Here is a 19,790-nt window from a genome sequence, read left to right as displayed (position 1 = left end):
GAGGAGGTCTTAGTCAGCATCTCCCGACCACCCTCTTCCTTCGCCACCGTCCGAAATGAAATATCGAGAGCTGATTTGCTTTCTGCTGGGTGTCTGCGAGCCCGGGCGTAGAGGGAACTCGTCGAAGAGTACTTACCTAGTAGACAGGGGGTGGATCGTGATTGCGTTAAACATATTCTTTCTGATCAGATATGTAGATTCGGACTGATAACTCGGAAGCAACAGTATTCTTCACAGAACCAGGTTAAACGTCGCCCCCTCTCGGAAGCTTAAAGAAATCGATTTTAGGGTGACTCTCTCGTCAATCGTCTGTATCCACACAATCTTCGTATTTTGCTACCTCGAGGGTGAAAAAGGGAAAATCGACGTGAACTCCCCCGGCGACTTGTTACGGTTTGTGCCCGAGATTAGACTGGCGTCTCTTTTCAACGTCCGATGGTCTATCTCCCTCTCCCCACCCCCTCTCTCAGTAGCAAGAAAAATCGTCTTTCATCGAATCCCGGAACGCCTGGGAAAGGAGCCGCATTTCCCGCGGTAAAACGACCAACGGGAGGAACGCCTGCCTCCCTTGTCGTCCTTTATCGAGGCCGAGTCGAAGGCGAAGGGGGCCATTTTCAATCGCAATCTCCGACCGCGTCGCCGCCGAAAATTCCATGCCCGAGGAATCCATGAATGCGGGATCATTTGTAACGAGTCCCCTACAAAAATTCGATATCCCCCTTGGATCGCATCAGCCCAACAACCTCGGACCGTCCGCGCGGTCTCTTGGCGATCCCCATTCATCAACAACAAACGCAACGATCCACTTAACGGCAACCGAAGTCGACCGAAGGCGACCCTAGGTCGCAGGTGGCGCGAGGGGTGGAAAAGGAAACGGGGCCTCCAGGTCGTCGACGCGTTTGCTCTAGCGTTTACAGGGAAGCTGATCGATCGGCTCGGGAGAAAAGATACTTAGGGTATCGGCTTTCCAGTGCGCCTGAAAGTCGACTGCGGACATTTTTAAGCCCTTTTGGAAAAAGTCGCCTCGGGATTTTCTGATCGGCCCATTCTACCGAGGCTGCCCGTGGCGCGTAGCCGTAATAGGATGCGCTTGTCGGGGCTAATGGCCCGTGAACGCATACACAATCCCCTGGAAGGATCTCAGCAGCGTCAGCCCTCCGGGGATCGACCTGCCAGTCCTCGACAAAGGGCGCGCGGCCGAACGGAGGCTGAATTCTCGTCGTCGCAGGTGGAATTAATGCCGCGGATCGATCCACCCTCGTCGCGGGAAATTCTATTTTTCTGCTGGCTGTCGATGTTATCGTTAACGCCGGGCTGTCGCGTAGTCAGCTTTGGGCCTCCCGCTGCTGTTGCGTGACGTTTCCATGCGACGCCGACGGAGCGAATGGAGGCTGATGAAGTGGTATTTTTGTGGTTTCCGGGGGCAAACAGTGCGAGAGCGAAGGGGGGACTTTTGGAGGCTGAGAATGTGAACGATGAGCGTTTGGGATTGGCGTTTTGTGGAGATTAAGGGAATTACAGTTTGGGGATCTTCGGAGCTTTGAGGAGGAAAAAAGATTTTAAGGGGCCTTTCTACTTTGAACGACCGAAAAATTCAACATGTAAGCAAATAAATCTAGTTGGTATTTATTAACCGACTTGAAAGAGACTAATTGAATTAATTTAGCCTCAATCAACTTAGATGTTTCATTATTATTGGAATCTTCCGTTTCTAGCAACCGATTCTTTTTTTCACGCGCAGGTCATTTATCTAAATGTAGTTATACAACTTAAATAACTAAAAAAAGTACAAAATAAAAATTTAAAAAAAATTAAAATCGACTTCAAACAAATAAAAAAGCACTGAAAAGTGGAACATAAGCTTCTCCTTATTTAATCTATGATTCTCCATTTGTTTAAGTCGGCGTAAGATTTACACAGTGCAAATGATGAAATAAGGAAAAAATTTATTTTCCACTTTTCAGTGTTTCTTATTTGTTTGAAGACGGTTTTATTTTTTTTTACTCTTAAATTATACAAAAAAAATTAAAAAGAATTTTTTTAATTCGTTTCAAATGTTTTCTTATAGCGTCAATAAGGCACCGCACAAAAAGTACCTATGTCCGTGGCAAATGGATGATTTCCCTACTCAGGCTTATCTGAAACAAACGATTCGATACTAATCAGCCTCAAGAAAATCGGTATGGTTTTATTCCGTTTCTAAGAGAATAATTTAGTTGGTTGATAATTGTCTATTCTTGCGTCGATAGAGCGAGCTTCCACTTGTCCCCTTCAAAAAGAACACCCTCCTCGCTTGAAATAGTGAAATGACTGTAATGGCCACTCTGCGGAAGAGCGTATTATTACCGTCGTTGGACTAATAGGCTAATAAATTCGTCTATTAGTGGTCACTATGAAATGTATCAATTATTATGATGGGAGAATAATCGAATGCGCTTATCGAGGCTAATGACCCGTAACTACCTACACGACCCCTTTAACGTCTCGACGACGATAATCCTCAGCCACCAACTACGCCTGCACAGCCTCAGTCTGATAAAGAACATGTCAGTAGCATCCCCTAAAAACCTCCTAACAATTAATCACACGAACATCACGCTAACTTCTCTGAACCACTGCCACGACTGCGTCTGGAGTTAAATCCACAAACTTAAATAATACATGAATCACCACCAGCTCCCGTGGAACGAACGTCGCAACTAAATAGGTATTTGCAGAAAGTAGCAAACACTAAACTAACGAACGAAACATAGTCTCGCGTCTTTCCAGATATTCGAGGAATCAGTGCTAAAGCGTGACTCCCTCTAGCTCCCTTTCGACTCAGCGAGAGCTAAGGATAGCGCGAGTGGGGTGGAAAACAGCGCGTGTCGTTATTATCGAACCCCCAGAGTTTAAAAGCTCGTGAAAAGCTCGCTACCCTTAATGCCCTGCAAATCCTCACCACCCTCTCCTTTAAGGAGATACCCTGCGACGAAAGCGGAGGATCCCTGGCTGCGGGATTAAATCGGTGACACAGAAAAGCCTCGCCCACCCAGAAACCTCCGCCACCCCCGTACAGCGACGTGACATATCGCGTTACGGCAAAATGGCTCTTTGTCCTCGTTTTCGCGCGACGGTGGGAGGGCGCGGGGGTGTGCCGCCGCTCGAGACCCTCTTTCACGGTGCGCCGGCGGAGAAAGGGATCCTGAAATATGAGCAGGAGCCGTGCCAGAAAGGTCCTTTCCCCGTGTGTTGCGCGCAGGCCGGACGATCTTTTGTTGGCGGTTGCATATTTTCGCGGCAACCCCCGTTCACCCGACCGTATCCACCCCCAGAGTGCGCCTGGTTTCAGGGTGAAACGATGATTTTTCTTCCTCTGCGGAAAGCTTCCCCGAGGTGGAGCAGGGGGGCTAGTAAATAACGCGAATGTCCTGCGAGTTTTTCAGCTTCAGGGAGAAATCGGAAGAGGGGTGAGACTTGTATCGAAATTTTAAGAATTAGATTTTGCGTTTAGCAGCTTGCGGTATTTCATTTGAGAATCTTTGGTAAGAGGTTTTCCTAGTGTAATGGCAGAAAGAAAAAATTGATTTTTTTCGGGAATTAAAAAAGAAACAAATTTATTCATACATGGTTTTTTATCGCCTTTTAAGACTATAACAAAATTTATAAGTGGAAATATCGATTTATAGCGGAATAGGAGTATTACGAAGAGAATATCCTTCCGGATGCCAAACCCGATTGCTAAAACACCAAAAGTCTCGATCCACTTCAAATATATATTTTTTTAATTTCCGTAAAAAATTAGGGTTTTCCCTGTCGTTTCTTCACCCCTTAATGCTACATTTTCTTTTTGAAATTTCTGATTTTTAAATTTTCTGAAAGGAAATTTTTGAAGGGTGGAGAGCGAAGCTCCGTTTTCTATGGAATGGCGAATTTCGCGATTCGAATGGAACGAAGGGAATTTGTTTTCGCGATGGAGGCGCTGCAACCGACCCCGGATGATAATTTCCCCGGAATCGGGATGGTCGAATGAACCGAAAGCTGGTTTTCCATTTTCCGCCTCTCCGGGATGAAAATATTACGCCGGAGCGTTCATTTATGCCGGGCCCTCGAGTCCCTCTTTCCGTTTTCTATTTTCCCGGTTACGAGGCTCTCGGAGGGCTGAAAGGAGGGCGGAAATTTCGGTCGCCCCGACGGACCCCCGCGGTTCGGGATGGGACGGTATCAGCGAATTAATATTTAATCCCCGCACGCATTCTGAAAGGCAGCGGGACTTGCTCCTCAACGATGGCTGCAGGGTGAACGGTGGATCGTTCGAAGGTAATCACCATGATACCTTTCGATTCTCCCCCGTCGGTTTTTTTACCCCACAGCGGCTCCCTTGCTTCTCCGTTCTCGGCCGAGTGGAAAACTTTGAAGCAGTGGCAGCCGTAATTCCTCGTGGCGAGGAGGACGTTTTATTACCCGGGATGGCTGGATTATTTAGGGACGGCGGTAACGTTGCCTGGTGAAATCCCTTCGGGTTAGAGCCTCCTCAAAATTTCCCTATTGAGCCACCCTCCCACGTGCACAATTCGTAACACTGTATTCGACTTCCAAAGACAGTGTACGATGGAAGACACGATTTAATTATATTTTATATCGTGAATTCCTCGCGCAGAAACTTAGCTTAACCAAGCGCCTAGAAATCACAGGGAGTGAGGGGGTGTGCCAGGGACAAGCGAGACAGATTATTAAAGCGTTTGCCATTTTACGCTTTAATAACTGTGCTCTTATTGCACGAGGGATGAAATAAGAATCGGGGACGATTTAAACGATCCTCGATTACTTTGGTGTACTTAGGAGTTATTCTTAGGGAGTAAGGGGTGGATACACCGAGTATTGGGATTAAATCGATGGGCGGATAAAATAATTTCTGATCCCTCATGCAAGATATGTAAATCGAAAAGGGAATTATAAGGAGTTTCATTCACAAAGATTTCATTGCGAATTCCACGACGAAGGTAGGTACCGTGTAGTACATACTCGTCCATCTTCGGTAGCCAGCGATAACACCGAGGAATCCGAAGTGGAGGGCGCAAAGATGCGACCGTAGAAAACGAACGGTCTCCTTGAAATTGACCGGCGAAAGCAATTACCCCGGGCAGAGAGGGGAATGGCGCGATGCCACTCTGTATCAACAGGTCTATCGTCGGCGGTGGGCATCCCTCTATCCAGATTGCGCGGGGCGACAGAAGGGGTATCAGTTTTCGAAAATCGTTAGCGCGAGAGATGGTTAAAGCGAGCGAGGAACGTTCCACCGAGCAAATTGTATCTCGATTTCCTGCAGGCCCGTACCAATTCCCTCTCGATTACCCAGCAAATATTCCGAATTATTGCATCGCCCCGCTCCCCCTCCGATCTATGCGAAAAATCCCTTAATCGCCGCCCTCTCGCGAACACCACGCCAATCGCAACTCCTGGCCCGATAATAACACAGTTCGACAAAATTTCACTTTTTTTCGTACTCATATTAAGCTTAACAAGTATTACGTAAGACGCTACCTGACTCCACCACTTGTAAGAAAACGTAAGAAATTGGCGACCCCTTCCGCCCTCCGGAAAAGCCTTGCCTAATTTGGGTCTCTAATGAGACAAAGCACCTTTACCAGCTTCAAAATTAATTCCTCCAATCAAACACTCTTATCTCCATTGATTACCCAAAAAGACTTCTAAACAGAATCGTTGCCGGTCGTTGAAAATCAGGGAGACAGACTGGGTTCGTTCGACGACTCTCGCGGGGGTGGGTTATTCCATTCCGCCAGGATGAATTCCGTCGGACGTACGGATCGCCAGGGGAATAAACAATTTTTACGGTCGAACAGAGGGGGGAGGTGGGGTCGGGGATAAAAATTGAAATCTCCCCGGGCGCGCCTTTTCATGCGTCTACTTTCCGCGTAGCGTGGCTGGTGGGACGGGACATCGATCGGGGGTAGCGCGGGGTCGATGCACAGTCGTTGTTGCGCCACGCGAAATTCATTTCCAGGAAGGCCCCCCGGGGGAGATATTCGGGAAATTCACGGCCGTTAAACCGGGGGAAACAAAAGTATCCATCGGCTTGAAAAAAAAAAGTCTTGCTGCTCCGCGGGGTCGGAATTTTCGGGACGGCGATCTCTGCGTCCACCCTTTCGCTCGCCATTCCCTGTTAGAAATCGATGGGACACGGGGATTATTCGCGTCTGCTGGGAAGGGTTGGATTTTTTTCACCGGCTGCTCGGTCCTTCCGATGGGTCGACGGAGGGAACGAAACAGGGGAGCGAGGGAGGTGAACGAAATGGGGAGACCTAAAGGAGAAACTCTTAATTGGTCGGCTGACTAGTCTGGGGAGTGAAGGGGTGTTCAGGAGGATTTTTGGTGTTGTTGAAACGCCAGGGAAATGTGTGGACAAATTCTGAAGTAAACCTTTTAATTCATGAAAGAGGGAATTCAGCTTAGGCGGAATAGAATTTTCTAAATTAAAATTTAGAAGCAGAAGTATTGTATCACTCGAGAATTAGGTGATAGAGTTGAGTATTGTCTAATGAACGTTATCTCCATTTTGATATAATCCTTCCAGATGGAATCTTTTCTTAAAATTTTGATGTTCCCAGGGGGTACGTTCAAGGGGTACTCTAGTGTAACTGCCCGTTTTTCAACGCCACCTTCGGGAATTTATTCAACAAAAACTATACGTTTATACTATCTGGCGTTTTGCCTGCATATTAAGGTATGTTTGAAGTAACACTCAGAATTTTTTTGAGTTTTTTCATGGCATATATACATAGATATAGTTAGTGGCGCAAGCTTCTGCAAAAAATGCTTCTCCGATGGGCGTTAGTGTGGGAACTGTTCTAGTAATCTGAAATGGAAAAACTGAGGTTTATTTTATTTATTATGGTTCTCTCTGTGGTTGGAACCACGGAGGCCTTCTAAAAATAAACATTTTCAGAATGGCAGCATTTTTAGTAAAACTGTTCAATTTTCACTAAATATTTGACTGCTTTGCTTTTGTAATATTAATCTTTTACAAAATAGAAACTCGTCCGAGCTTCAAACCATAGCCAGGTATGTTATGAACGTGTACGCAAAAGAGCTACTGGGTCGGCCCAGTAGTTTTCGAGATATGCAAACGCCTGTCTTGAAAAACCCTGCTGCGAGAAAAACGCGTTTAAAGTTTTTACAGACAATAGTGCTGTACGGGAGACATTCCCTTTAGACCTTCTTCTACATCTCTACTAATATTTCGGATTTCAAAAAGTCGGTTTGTAGAAATATTTGTCACACCACAAACTACGAAATGAAGCAAAAAAAAAATGTTTTTCTACCATCTACGCTAGAATATCCCCTTAAGGGAAGAATATTTGTTCGAAAACGAGCAGAACTAATTAAGTCTAACGAGGTGTATTCGCCCGAACTCGGCGTAGGAATTACAGGGTGCATTAAGTGGCTTAATTGAACACTGAATTCAGCCCTGAGTATCGCGTGTTATCTCCGTTCGCGACTGTGTAATTACTCTCTCTCGCCAGCTCCTAAAAGCAAAGATTCGGGAGCTGTGTTAAAATGAAAAATCTCCCCTTGGAATCAGGAACACGGGAGGCAATCGTATTATCGCAGCGTCCATTCCTCCTTCGAAACAGAAGCAGTGAAAAATAAAATTGTTCACTGACAGACATATTTTCGCTGAAATCCTGTGCCTGCTCCTTATCACCCAAGTTTTGTTACTTTGAACCTGGAGAAAATTTAAGGGTTCTTCCTAGTGTAACAGCTGAAAAAAATCTTAATTTTTCTTGAATTAAAAAAAGAAACAAGTATTGCAAGTACCGTTTTGCACGTTCGTAGCTTTACTCTATCACTTTTTAAGACTATAAAAAAATATATATTGTGTACGTAAAATTATCCATTTATAGCGGAATAGGAGTATCGCGAAGAGAATAATATCCTTCCGGATGCCAAAGAGATCGATACTTGTTTCTTTTTTTATATCACGAAAAGTTAAATTTTTAAGCAGACTTGGAAGCCAGTAGATTTTTCTGTTTAATCACCAAATTTCCTGGTAGATAATCTTCCTCAGGTACCCATCACTCCACAGTACCTATACGATCAGCTTTCGCCTACCGTTCAGATGGTTTCAATATAATCCACCACGATTTTATCCCACAGTGTTCCAACACTTGCAACCTCGTTTTCTCAGAAAGGAGTTGCAATCTGGATGGGAAATTCGACGCGACCAGCGTTTCCCGAATAATCGAATCCGCTAATGAATTCGCGTACCGCGATAAATCAATAGACGTCGTTGGGGCCCGCGATGTTGGATTGAATTTAGCACGACGGTTGCCAGCGTCGACGAGGTAATCCCTCGGACTTCGGCGGATGTGTATACGGAATCTCGCGGGCCAACGGTGAGGGGATGATTCCTTCCATCGAGGTCAAGTTGCCTTCCTCGGCGAGGGGAGAACCGGCCATTTACACGTACGAGCTGGGGTGCCGCGCGCGTGAACGTCGACGCCAGCTTTCGCGTGGAAGGTCTCAATCGATTTAACGTCGCTCGATCCCCGCTCCGGGAATCGTCTGTAATCGCGTTCCCTGTGAAACTCGACGCTTCGATTGTCAATGAATGTCGACGCAAGCTTTGAGGGTTTCACTAGCTGAAGCTTCCCGATGCAAATAAGGGTCATAATTAATTACCCACCCCATTCATTGATATGGTGGACGATCACGTATTATAATTGAAACAGTAGCCTCTGTTATTCTCGATAGTGAGTTGTTTAACAATTGAAGAATCTTGTAAAAAACACTATAAGTGCTAAAACTCCAATTCCTCAGGAGAGGGAGAAAACTTGCCTGACTCTAAATTTTTTGCGGAATCTGATTTGTTTTGATTGCTAAATATGCTCAAGTACACGATAACCCAAATGCATCGCAACATTTTCTATTTTATTGCATTAATATGGCACAGATTCATGGGAAACAGGACTGTAGTTGTAGAAAACCCTGCATGTGCCACCGTTGACTCGTAGAGAAAACTGAAAAATTTGCAAGCACTGTAAGTGCCAATCCTTTTTGCTCCTAGCTAATTGGCTCTTACATTGTTCTCTACAGAAGTGAGATTAAAATTCTATATTACAGTATTACCATTGGCACTAAATTTATTCTTGGCACTCTACAAGAGCTCTTGAATTTCAAAATTAAAACAGAGTGCGTCGCCCAACATTGATGGTAATCGGAGCTGCCGCGCGACGTAGGTCGCACCGCTCATCTCTCAGGGAGACTCGTATCTCCCAGAATGCGACTGGATGCACCTGGTTGGTGGTGATGAACCGACGCGTCAGGGGGGTGATGTTCGTCGTTGCATACCGAGTTAAAGACACTTCCCGTCGGCCATTCGGGCCCGATGCAATTTCAGCCGGCAGCCCGGAAGTTCCTTTATTACGTTAAAAGTTTTTACGAGTCTCACCTCGCGGCGGCGATGGGGGCGCGTTTCAGCGACGCGCCTCGCTCGGATTAAAACGGCCACGCCACCCACGCCTCCCGACGAAATGTCGAGTGAGACGGGATCTCCTCGGGAGGCAGCTATCCCCGTGCTTAATTCCCCTGGGAACGGTAATTCGATGTCGACTGATTTCCCAGCCATAGACGGCGCAGATATCGGGGCGGGGGTGTAACGTTTAACCTCGGTTCCTTCCTTTTACTCATCGGATCCGCAGCTGAACGCGCTCTCTGTCATCAAGCTTGATATTTACAGCATCCCGTTACCGAATAGGTACACCTTCTCCCATGATTTTAACCCTCTATTTGGACGTTACTCACGACCAGTGTCGCATCCAGAGGGGAGGACCCATGCGGCCCTGGCACCCCCAAAGGAGGGACTTTGTAAAAAGAAAATAAAATTGGATTTTATTCTTTAACCCTCGGTTGTCACACTGGGTCAATTTCACCCAGCCAATTTTCAATCAATTGTTATTTAAAAACTGCTTGTTAAATTAAGTCGCAATAATTCTGAGATAAAGTTTGAACATTGTAGAATATATGCCAGTAGTATAATTCTTAATGATGTCTCAAAGATATTTGATCGCAAAGTCGAACTCCAGGTCAATTTGACCCAGTGTGACAACCGAGGGTTGAATAAATTTGTATAAACACCTAATGAAGTTTACTGAACTTGCATTGCATTAAATTGCATTAAATAAATTTTTCTCGGCTCTCCCAAAGGTTAAATCCTGAGTGCATCACTGCTCACGACTTATATAATAACGTCGCTGCCTTAAAAAAATAAGAATTTAAGATCTTAAATTCAGCATCCACTGCAAAAGCTTCTGAAAATGATATTAATTAATTTCTAATATGAGTCGAAATTGCCCCACATCCGTCGTGGACAGTTGACCAACGGTGATTAAAGATTTTAAAGGGCCACGCGTATAAACCTGCTTACGGGCGCTGCTTTGTCTTGTTCCTCGCAAAGGAGCATCTCGTGAAACGTGCACCTGCCCTACCTGCATGCACAGTAGAGATGGAGATTAGGCCCCCTTGCATTGGATCCGGCTAGCAGATGCAGAGTCGTGCGTTCAGTCGAAGTGGAGATTCCAGCGGTCGAGATGAAACTAGGCAGAGGCTAATTAAATCGTTTCGGGGTATTCTTCTCGAGGCTCTCGCGCGACGCTGTCGAGATGAATCGTCCACGTGACAGCCATCCGGGAGCAGGACTTACCAGAGCGCTGTGGCGGGGTTCCCGTAGGCTGATCCTCGATTTTCGCTGTAACGCGAAATTTACAACCAAGACGTGCGGCTCCGATGATTCCGATGCTCGTCGAGGGGTTGTTGCAGGATCGACCACCCGGATCCCTGATTTTGAATCCGTGAACTCTGAAGAATCCTTCGCCCCGAGGAAAGAGACCTCTTTTCTTGCATCTGAATCTAATTCTATTAAATAGAACTTGCTTCGGGAGTCTTCGAGGACTATAAAACAATGCAGTTAGATTAAAAAAGGATCACGCCTTAAGGTGCGTATCCACGATGAGATTTTACGTGAGACCAAAATCTCAGCAACTGTAATGTAAATAATGGAAATAGTCGCGAGAGATGAGACTTTTGAAAATATATCACGAGACTTGTCACAGGAGAGTCTACGTAGTTCAGAGTTTCCCCAATATTTTTTACCGCACCGCCCCCTTTTCAAGGTTTTTTTTTGTTCGCCGCCGCCTTCGGGGAATCTATCTCTATTGTCAGAAATTCCAAGTGTAGCTGTGCATGTAATTTTTGAATCTTAAAAAGTTAGATGAAAGATAAGCATAATGAAATAGGTAGAAACTGAAATTTCAAAGCTATTTATTAAAATGTAAGTGTTCTTACCGCCCGCTTGCTTCTCAACACCCCCCTACTGCCCCTAGAAGCAGCAGCTCCACCCCATTTCTCCCTAGCGCCCGCCTTGGGAAATACCGGTCTTGTTTCATGAAACTAATGACAAAATAATTAAGAAATAATAAAATAATGAAATAATTCTGTCATAAAGTTACACTCTCACGTGAGACACCGTATTGTCGTCTCCTCGCGAGCCTGCATCTCTATTAAAGCGTGATACTTGCCCGACAATCACCCAGCAAGCATCAGAGCCGCGGAGAGGTTTCAATTTGCCAATAATTCGCGAAAGTACTCTCGTTGGCGAGACGGTTGCCTGGCACCCGGCGGATACACGTGTAAACAGAAGATTCCTACGGCAAAGGGAGGATTAACCGCCGCGCTGGGGTGGGGATCCTTGAGGGGTCGGTGGAGGCCTGCAACGTTCTATCGTTTTAATCCCATTTGCCGCATCCGCACGGGGAACACGGCGGTTCATCCACCGAGACAAAAGCTTTATCGTCGTCGTCCCGGTCGCTCGCTTGCCGGCGCGGCGCTCAATATGCCTGGAAACGACGTTACCACGGGGCTGCGGCCCCGTTATTAATGGAAATTCAATTTCTATTTGATTAGCGAGCATCCGCGGGGCAGAAACCGAACGGTGTCGTCGTTCTTCAATTCCCGGGGCGTAAGGAAATGTCTCGCCGGCCGGACGGTGCCTTCGCGTTCCCCGTCGCTGGTCCCTTTGTGGCCGCGGCCCTCGCTCCTGTACACCGATCGCTGCGTTAGCAATGCGAGGCTTCGCAGTAGTATTTCGATTTTATACCGGGCCCTTCGGGCTTTGCGTCTTTTAGCCCCTGGCAAGGATACATTCTCGGTAGGGAAGTGTAATAAACATTGGCACTATTCGAGACCTTAGATAACGACGAAATTATATGTAGATCATTAGCTGATAGTGGGTTATAGGAGGAGTGCCCTTAACGCCGGAAGGCACCTAATACCGGACGTTAGCTATATCTGCGATATTTGAAACACTACCGAGCCGTTATTCCGCGCAAACCGTAGAGGGAATAGAAAATACTGCAATTACGTTTCAATTAAAGAGATTCATTTAAGGGATTATACCTAGTCAAGAGGCCAAAAAGAGGCGAATGTTTGTGATTTTTTTTTAAAATAGCGGAAGCATATATTTTTATAGAACTTTTTGCACCTAAAAGAGCAACATTTAAGGAACATTCAGCTGTTAGAAATATCTGAACCCAAAAATCCAAATAGATTCTTGATCAGTATGACTGTCGCTATCGCTCGGACTATAATTAGTGATTTATCTTTAAAATGTTTTTCGGCTTTTTTCTTTTGCTATTTTCGATTTTAAAAGTATGTTAGACTCAATTAAAATACTTGGTTGTAGTCCCTGCGAGAGTCACGCGTGTGCAGAAGAAGCAGTAAAATTTATAAAGCAATTGGTTCGATAGATTTTGAGATTTTATCTTCGCGATATGAAAAATTGACGTTTCGAGAAAAACACGTTTAAAGGTTTTATCTACAGAGGCCGAGCCTTTGCGCTCCCTACAAAATGCCGCTGCAGAAGCTAAAATAATCGGAATTTTTCCATGAAAATTTAACAGTACATTCTTGAGGATATGTACTGTCGAAAAATGTTTTTAAAAAAAGTCGATTTTTTCAACCCGTCTAACCGGAATGACCGCTAAATATTATTTCTTTCTTTTTCCTGGACAAAATCCTTAAACGTCCGGCACTAGAGAAAATAGGGTACCCAGAATCTGAGATCATGTTTTCTTTCAATTTCGTCTGCTTTGGTGTCCTCGTTGCAGCTCTGAAATTTATCGATGCTTTCCTGGGACACCTCTGCATTAATCTGATTCGGGGTTCAGGTTCGTCGTCGTATTCTTTGCTGAATGGTTAAAATTGTAAAATAGTCGTGAGAGCCGATCCAAAGAACGCAAGATTCTAGAACGCGGTGGCTGGATCGGCTGGGCACAGCTGCACGCGCCGCGGAACGTTTTCGCGGATCGATCGGCCAAACATTTGCAGGAGAAGCAAACGGGGGAGGAGTAATGGAAATTTTTGCAAAGTGCTGGATATCGACACATCGAGGGGGGGTTGGCCCGGACAATCGAGGGAATTTCTCGGTAGCCGGCGTACAAACGTGGCCTTTTTTTCTTCCTCGGGGCAAAATAGCCCTGGGAAAATTGCATTGCGAGAGGGAACCACGGTCGCGAATAGTATGCGGGGGATGTACTGAACAGGTGATGTTCATTCGATTAACGTGTGATTATAGTTATAAACATCCCGCGCATCCCCATTTATTCGCCGTCATTTCAAACCTCCCGTTACAATGGAGGACTCAACTCGAACCAACAGACAAGTACCTATACAATTAATCCTAAAATGCCACGAATCCTAAACGATATTACAGAATCACGAACAATTGCAGAATAAGGGTGTAGATTTTCAAGCGAATACCTCCCTGGGTATTCACCCACACGCTTATGAAGCTACACACTCGCAAAGCGATACTTGAATCCGGAGCGTTCGCCTTGAACAATCCAGCTCTGAACTCGCTTCCTCCGAGCCCTGCTAGCAGCGTAAACCGTAGAATATTTAAGTGGCCGCCGAGGGAAGGGACAAATTGCTCGGCATCGATTAGCCGTTCTTATTTTCCCAGGGACACGCGGCGCGCACGGCCTCTTTTGGAACTCAGGCTTACACCTCCGACGACAGGGGAAAATCAATATGGGGTGTTAGCGGACGGCGTCGCGTGTGTGCCTGTGCAAATTGGAGCGCTCGAAAAAACGCTTACCCCGGGGCTCTGGCAAAAATTTATCGACGGCCGAGTAGCCGAAAGCTTCGCGCTGCCTTCTCGCCAGCCCACCGCGACGCCGCCTAGCCCCGTAGCTATTCCGGGCCGTTTTCGGGCTTAATTAAGCGATAAATTACGCCGGCTACTCGCGCCAAATTCGGCCGAAGGCGGGGAGCGACTCGCGCGCGACTTCGCGAGCCTGTTCGCCTCGTTAGGCTCCGCTCGATCGATCCGCGGGCTGCCTCGCCACCGCTTTCCACGCAAAGGTCGGCCGGATCGATCCCGAGCACCCACGGACGATAACACCGAATCAATTCCTAATGAAACTGAAAACTTGCGCGTACCCAGTTCCATCGAAACTTGGTCAAACGGTTTCAGAATGCAGCGCATCGAGCTTCAGGTGCTCAGCTCCCACGGGTGAAAAGATATTCAGGGGTAGATCGAAGCTGTCTCATTTACTTGGTACGACGGAGTCTTGACTAGGCGTAGAATCAGAGCGCAGGGGACACTGCGCGAAATTTTAAGTAGTATAGCCCTGCGAACGGTCAGACGCGACGAATCCAAGGAACAAAGTACACAGGTCATCTTTGATTTGTGTTTCAATTAATTACAAAGAAACAAATTCAAACTGAGACTTGCTCTTTGGCATGAAGATTATTAACATCATAAGCTTTAAACAAACTTGTTTGTTTAGTCAAAAATATGCATGATATATGACGCCACAGATGTATCATTGAAGAGGCTTTTTAAAAAAGTTTCTTGTGTTTTGCAATGATAACTCAAAATGTGTGGTTTCTGCCTGAACCTAAATTAAAGTTAACAGAAATTATTATTCTTTATGAAAATAAACTAAAACTTCATCTTGTCTTCAGTTTTGCTTTTTTTATAGGTCGCTGAATTTCGTTTCGTTAAAATCACTGCAAAGCAAGAGAAACTTGTTTAAACAGCCTCTTTGATGATCTATAATGTATATTTTATACTAAATCAACATGTTTCCTTAAAGTTTATGAGGTTAATGAACATTGCTGTAAAGAGCAAGCTTCGGCTTCAATTTATTTATTTGTAATTAATTGAAAAAGAAAAGCTTCATTTTTGACAAAACCGACTGCCTGGCACCCTTAATTGGAATGAGTTTCAGTGACTGGGTGTATTCTTGCCACGACGGTAGCCAGACACTGTAGGTGGATCGAATGAGATCGCTGAATATTCGAGAGACAGCGGCGAGCGATTAAAATGCGCGCCAGCCCCGCTGGACGCGTTTGAGGCTGACCTAACGGGCGCGTTTGTTTGGCCAGCCTTTGTAATTATGTAACACCGTTTGGCATTGTTAATGAGTTGCCTTTCATTATCGTGCTCATTAGGAGCCAGGCCGCGGTTATTATTGCCCTAGCGCGCGAGAAACGCCCCAGACAGGCGCCCCCCGAAGTCGCGAATCGATTCTAATTGAGTAGAATTTCACATTGTATAAATTCGCGGGCTTGACGGCTTCACCCCTTCACAAGCGACGAGGATTTCATCGCTCGATCAGACCCTTGCATTCTGCTTTCGTCTTCCCTTCAATGGACGACTGCTTTAAGATTAACTGCTTAATAAAATTCAGAGCGCTATACTAGCAAATCGTTGAATTTTCAATTTTGGATGCTCCTGCACCGAGCTACTGTGTGGCCTATAACTCATAAACCTTTCAATACTTTTTACCACAAAAATACTGAAATATCCGTAAGATGTACTCTTCCCAATGGACTAATATTTAATAATAAAAGTTTATCGGTTTTTTCTAGAAAAAAATTCCCAAATAAGCATGTTGTTTTTTTGTTGTTGTTGAAACAGCAGAGCACCCCTAGTACGTACATATCTACAATGTTTCGACTTTACGTGTTCAGACAATTTGCGATTTGCAACTCGCGCCATTTCGAAATAGCGGAAAGTGAGAATATCATTGTAAAAATAAATATGGTATAGTTAGTTTATGCGACTTAACATTATTATTTAAATAAATTATTATTACTATTATTGTCCTTATTATTACGGAATGACTGTTTATTTATTCTGTTTATTTTTATATTTTTTCAGGGGTTCATAAAGTAATTAACATTTTTAAAAAATCCCAAAATTCTCGGGATTAGTTATATGAAATCTTTTGGAATCCAAAAAGCAGCCGGGATCGCGGGATCCCGTATTCCCTAGTCTCAGATTTACTAAAGCTTGCATGTACATCGTCGAGTATCTTCCACTTACGGGGCTCGCTCCCAGTTCCTCGTTTCCCGTTGGGAATCACACGGCGTTAGCTCATTGCATCGATATAATCGCATCTGGTAACAAGATTTCGCGAAGAAGCCTGGGTCCTCGGGGCGTGGATATTAATAAAGTTATCGACGTCGGCCAGTAACACCGTTTATTATCGGAGCGGTGTTCACCCTGGCCCTCTTCCACCATTCACGCCCCTGGAATAAGCAAATAGAGACCCTCCTCGTCCCTTTTCTCTCCTGCTCTTCGAGAACTTCCCGGTGTCGAGGACTTTACGAATTTCGTCACTTTCGGGGCTTCCTTCGTGCCTCTCGAATTCACCCGAATCCACGCGCTTGTAATCGAACGCTAATGTACTCCGATTTTACGACCAGACCTCTAGCACGCTAATCACGATTATAATGAAAAAGCTACGCGCGGCTGTGCTACGGACAAATAATTCTACAATAGCCACGATGCTATTTCAATGCCTAAAAATGAAGCTATTTTTAAAGTTATTTTCCTCAGTAAATGCAATACATAATGAAATAAATCTTTTCGGTACTTATTAACCTACTCTTATATTTTTTGTTTCGGATAAGCCTGCGGCGGGAAATCACCTACGCCGTGAACATACTTTTTTTAGGAGCCATATTGACACTGTAAAAAAAAAAACACCATTAAAACAAATTGTAAAAATATTTTCAAATTATTTTTGCATAATATAAGAGTAGCTTAATAAAGACCAAAAAGATTCATTTTATTATATGTTGTATTAATTAAGAAAAAAATCTTTACAAATAGCTTGATTTTTGTTCCGAACAAAGTAGAATCACCCCTTAAGGCTCGATAAATAGGTACTTACAAAAATTGAAGAGGGTGATCGGTAACGGTGGGAGATACTAATTATCCACATAATTCAAAGAAAAATTATTCCACTCCATTCGTCCTACGAGCCCCATTCGGTCCTCCGTAACATTCGACGCCTGCGGACGACCGAGTTTCCGGTTGCGGTTACGAACTGGCAGCCGAAGGACCGTCTCCTCGCATCAGCTCGCGTCGCGACTTTTTTTTCCTTCGCAGGCGATGCGCCGCGTTGCAAGGGAAAGTGTGGTCAGGCTGTGATTCAGAAACAGAAGCTTTGCAGTAATGCGAAACAGATGGCCGGAAGGGAGACACGGCCAGCGATTATTTTTGCGTCAGCGGTTCCGTGCCTCGCGAATACTCACCCCCTTATTTTTCCCTTTGGAAATCCGCTTACTCCTTCGATACGCGAGAAGCTTTCTTCCGTTTTTTTATTATGTTCCCATTTTTCCCTCTAGTTTATTCCCGTTTTTCTCTCCGTTTTGCAGGCGCAGTGCCGACTCTATGCGAGCTAGCGGCGCGATGCGTGGCCTCTCACATACCGTTCGAGCTGGTGGAGCACGTTTACCCGCCCGTGCCCGAGCAGCTCCAGCTCAGGATAGCTTTCTGGAGCTTCCCAGACAACGAGGAGGACATCAGGCTCTACTCGTGCCTAGCGAACGGCAGCGCGGACGAGTTCCAGCGTGGCGAGCAGTTCTTCCGCTCGAGGAGCGTCAAGGATCCCCTGCAGATCGGTGAGTCAATTGTGTTCAAATAAAACTGAATTTTCTAGCGACAATACGTGGGTGATCACCGAAGTTAAGCCTCACGAGGCGGCGTTCTTGGAAAAGAGGGGTGGCGTTTTTCTTCTGGTGCGCCGCTTGCTGATGGGACCCTATTAGAGTGGCCCTCGGTTGCGAATGTTATATAATTCGTGACCTTCAGGGTGCCGTCTCATTTCTGTTATGGTCCGAATTGATCGAAGCGGCGTCTGCGGTAGGTAAAAAGACCTTGTACCGAGGTGACATCTCTGCATGAGAGATAGGAGGGGTCCAGAAGTGAATTACTACTGTAATTACTATGGTATATGGCTCACACTAGTTGTCATTATGTAGGTGCAGACTTTCAGTGAACTATGCCCATAGCGAAACGACGGTGGATTTCATTGGGACTCCATTGGGAGATTAGTTCTAAAGATACCTCTTAGCTCTGCGGGTCGAGTCGCTACGTCTCGATCGATCCCAGCAATTAAGTTCGTTTCAGTTTACGGGAGGGAGGATTTCGCGACAGTGTTTGAAGACGGGGAAACGTCAAGGTCAGGTTTCCAATTATGTCTGTCCCGTGGTGGCCGTCTGAAGGGAAGCCTCCAGGCAAATCGCTCCTCCCGCGACGGTGCCCGCGACAACTTCGCACAATGACCCTTTTCGTCCCTTGGATAAAGAAGCAACTTTCAGATGTTTGAATCGCGATACCTTGTCGGCTGGGAACGCTCCCAGTTATCTGGCTAATAACCGGCGAGAGGAACGAGCTGGCCCGAAACGGTCCTCCCGAGTTTTACACTTCGCTGAGGCGATCCTCTCCGATAACACGTTTCCTCCTTCCCTTCATGTTCGTCGTCTTACGTTACGTAGGTGTATGACAGCGTAGATGCTTGTGTATCTCTTGTGTGGTACGTAATTATCGATATTACAATTCAGGACAGTGGTAACGATGAAAGTGCCAAAGAAACGAAAAATCATCTTTTTAACGGAGAGGTGAACGCTGTGAGTACTAAAATAATTTATTTTATTTTTCTTTGTATCTTTGAAAAGAAAGTATTAGATATTTTCATTTCTAGCTCTTACACACATATTCTGTTCTTCTATTATTTTTAGAGGTTCGGGTTTTTGTGGGATCTGAAAACCAAAAAGGTCCTCGAACCTTCGTTTAAAATGATCCCTTGTGAATATAGCGGAGGTGTGGGTGTTTAAAATCTCCTGCAATGCATTGTGCAGCAAAGTAACCCCAGCAGATGGTCCTGGAGGGAGATCTATTAAGATAATATCAGGAAAACTGAAGAACTCAGCAGGCTTTCTCTACGAAGCTTCGGAATTTAATCCTTAATTTTATTGTTCGGCCAAGAAGCTTCTCGGACGATTAATTTCCCCGGAGCTAATTTACACGATCCGTGGACCGGAGGGGTTGTTTCTTAAATGCGCGCGAAACGACGCCTTTGTTCGTTTTTGTCGGGAAACGGTACTTAGCTCCTTGCCAGCGCGCTGATTCTTGCGCAAACTAAAGAGCTTGCACCTTCCAGCTTCTTTCAGTATCGATTCAAGCTCCGATTCAAATTTCCCATCATCTACTTCAAGAACTTGGAAAATTCTTAGAAAAAAAGAAACTGATTTAATATCCGCATTTATTTAGCCACAAAGAGACAGAAATTTATTAAACATCTAACTACAAGACTGGACTGTGCCTATACATTTGCAATTTAAACTCTGTGGTACCACTCGAGGAGTGGAAATTCAAAGGAACCACCTGAAGTATCCCCTAAAATGGCTCGGTGCCACGTAATTCGGTACCGGCC

General features: G+C 45.3%; 1 protein-coding gene and 1 long non-coding RNA gene across 2 annotated transcripts in view; one reads left to right on the top strand and one right to left on the bottom strand.

The window, feature by feature from the left end:
* Dora (zinc finger SWIM domain-containing dorado) overlaps positions 1–19,790 on the top strand; it is a 79,280-nt gene that overhangs the window by 45,817 nt on the left and 13,673 nt on the right. Inside the window, exon 3 of the mRNA XM_076816178.1 lies at positions 17,731–17,976. Coding sequence (XP_076672293.1) covers positions 17,731–17,976 — 246 coding nt within the window. The remainder of the gene's footprint in view (positions 1–17,730; positions 17,977–19,790) is intronic.
* LOC143371322 (uncharacterized) lies at positions 1,989–9,820 on the bottom strand. The gene is made up of 2 exons (XR_013085999.1): positions 9,452–9,820; positions 1,989–2,138 (listed from the first exon to the last, which is right to left on the bottom strand). It is a non-coding gene; the product is annotated as an uncharacterized LOC143371322 (long non-coding RNA).

This window comes from Andrena cerasifolii, chromosome 7, assembly GCF_050908995.1.
Source record: "Andrena cerasifolii isolate SP2316 chromosome 7, iyAndCera1_principal, whole genome shotgun sequence".
In the NCBI taxonomy this organism is placed as follows: domain Eukaryota; kingdom Metazoa; phylum Arthropoda; class Insecta; order Hymenoptera; family Andrenidae; genus Andrena; species Andrena cerasifolii.
The sequence above is the reverse complement of the archived record's forward strand: the minus strand, read 5'-3'. Positions and strand labels throughout refer to the sequence as shown.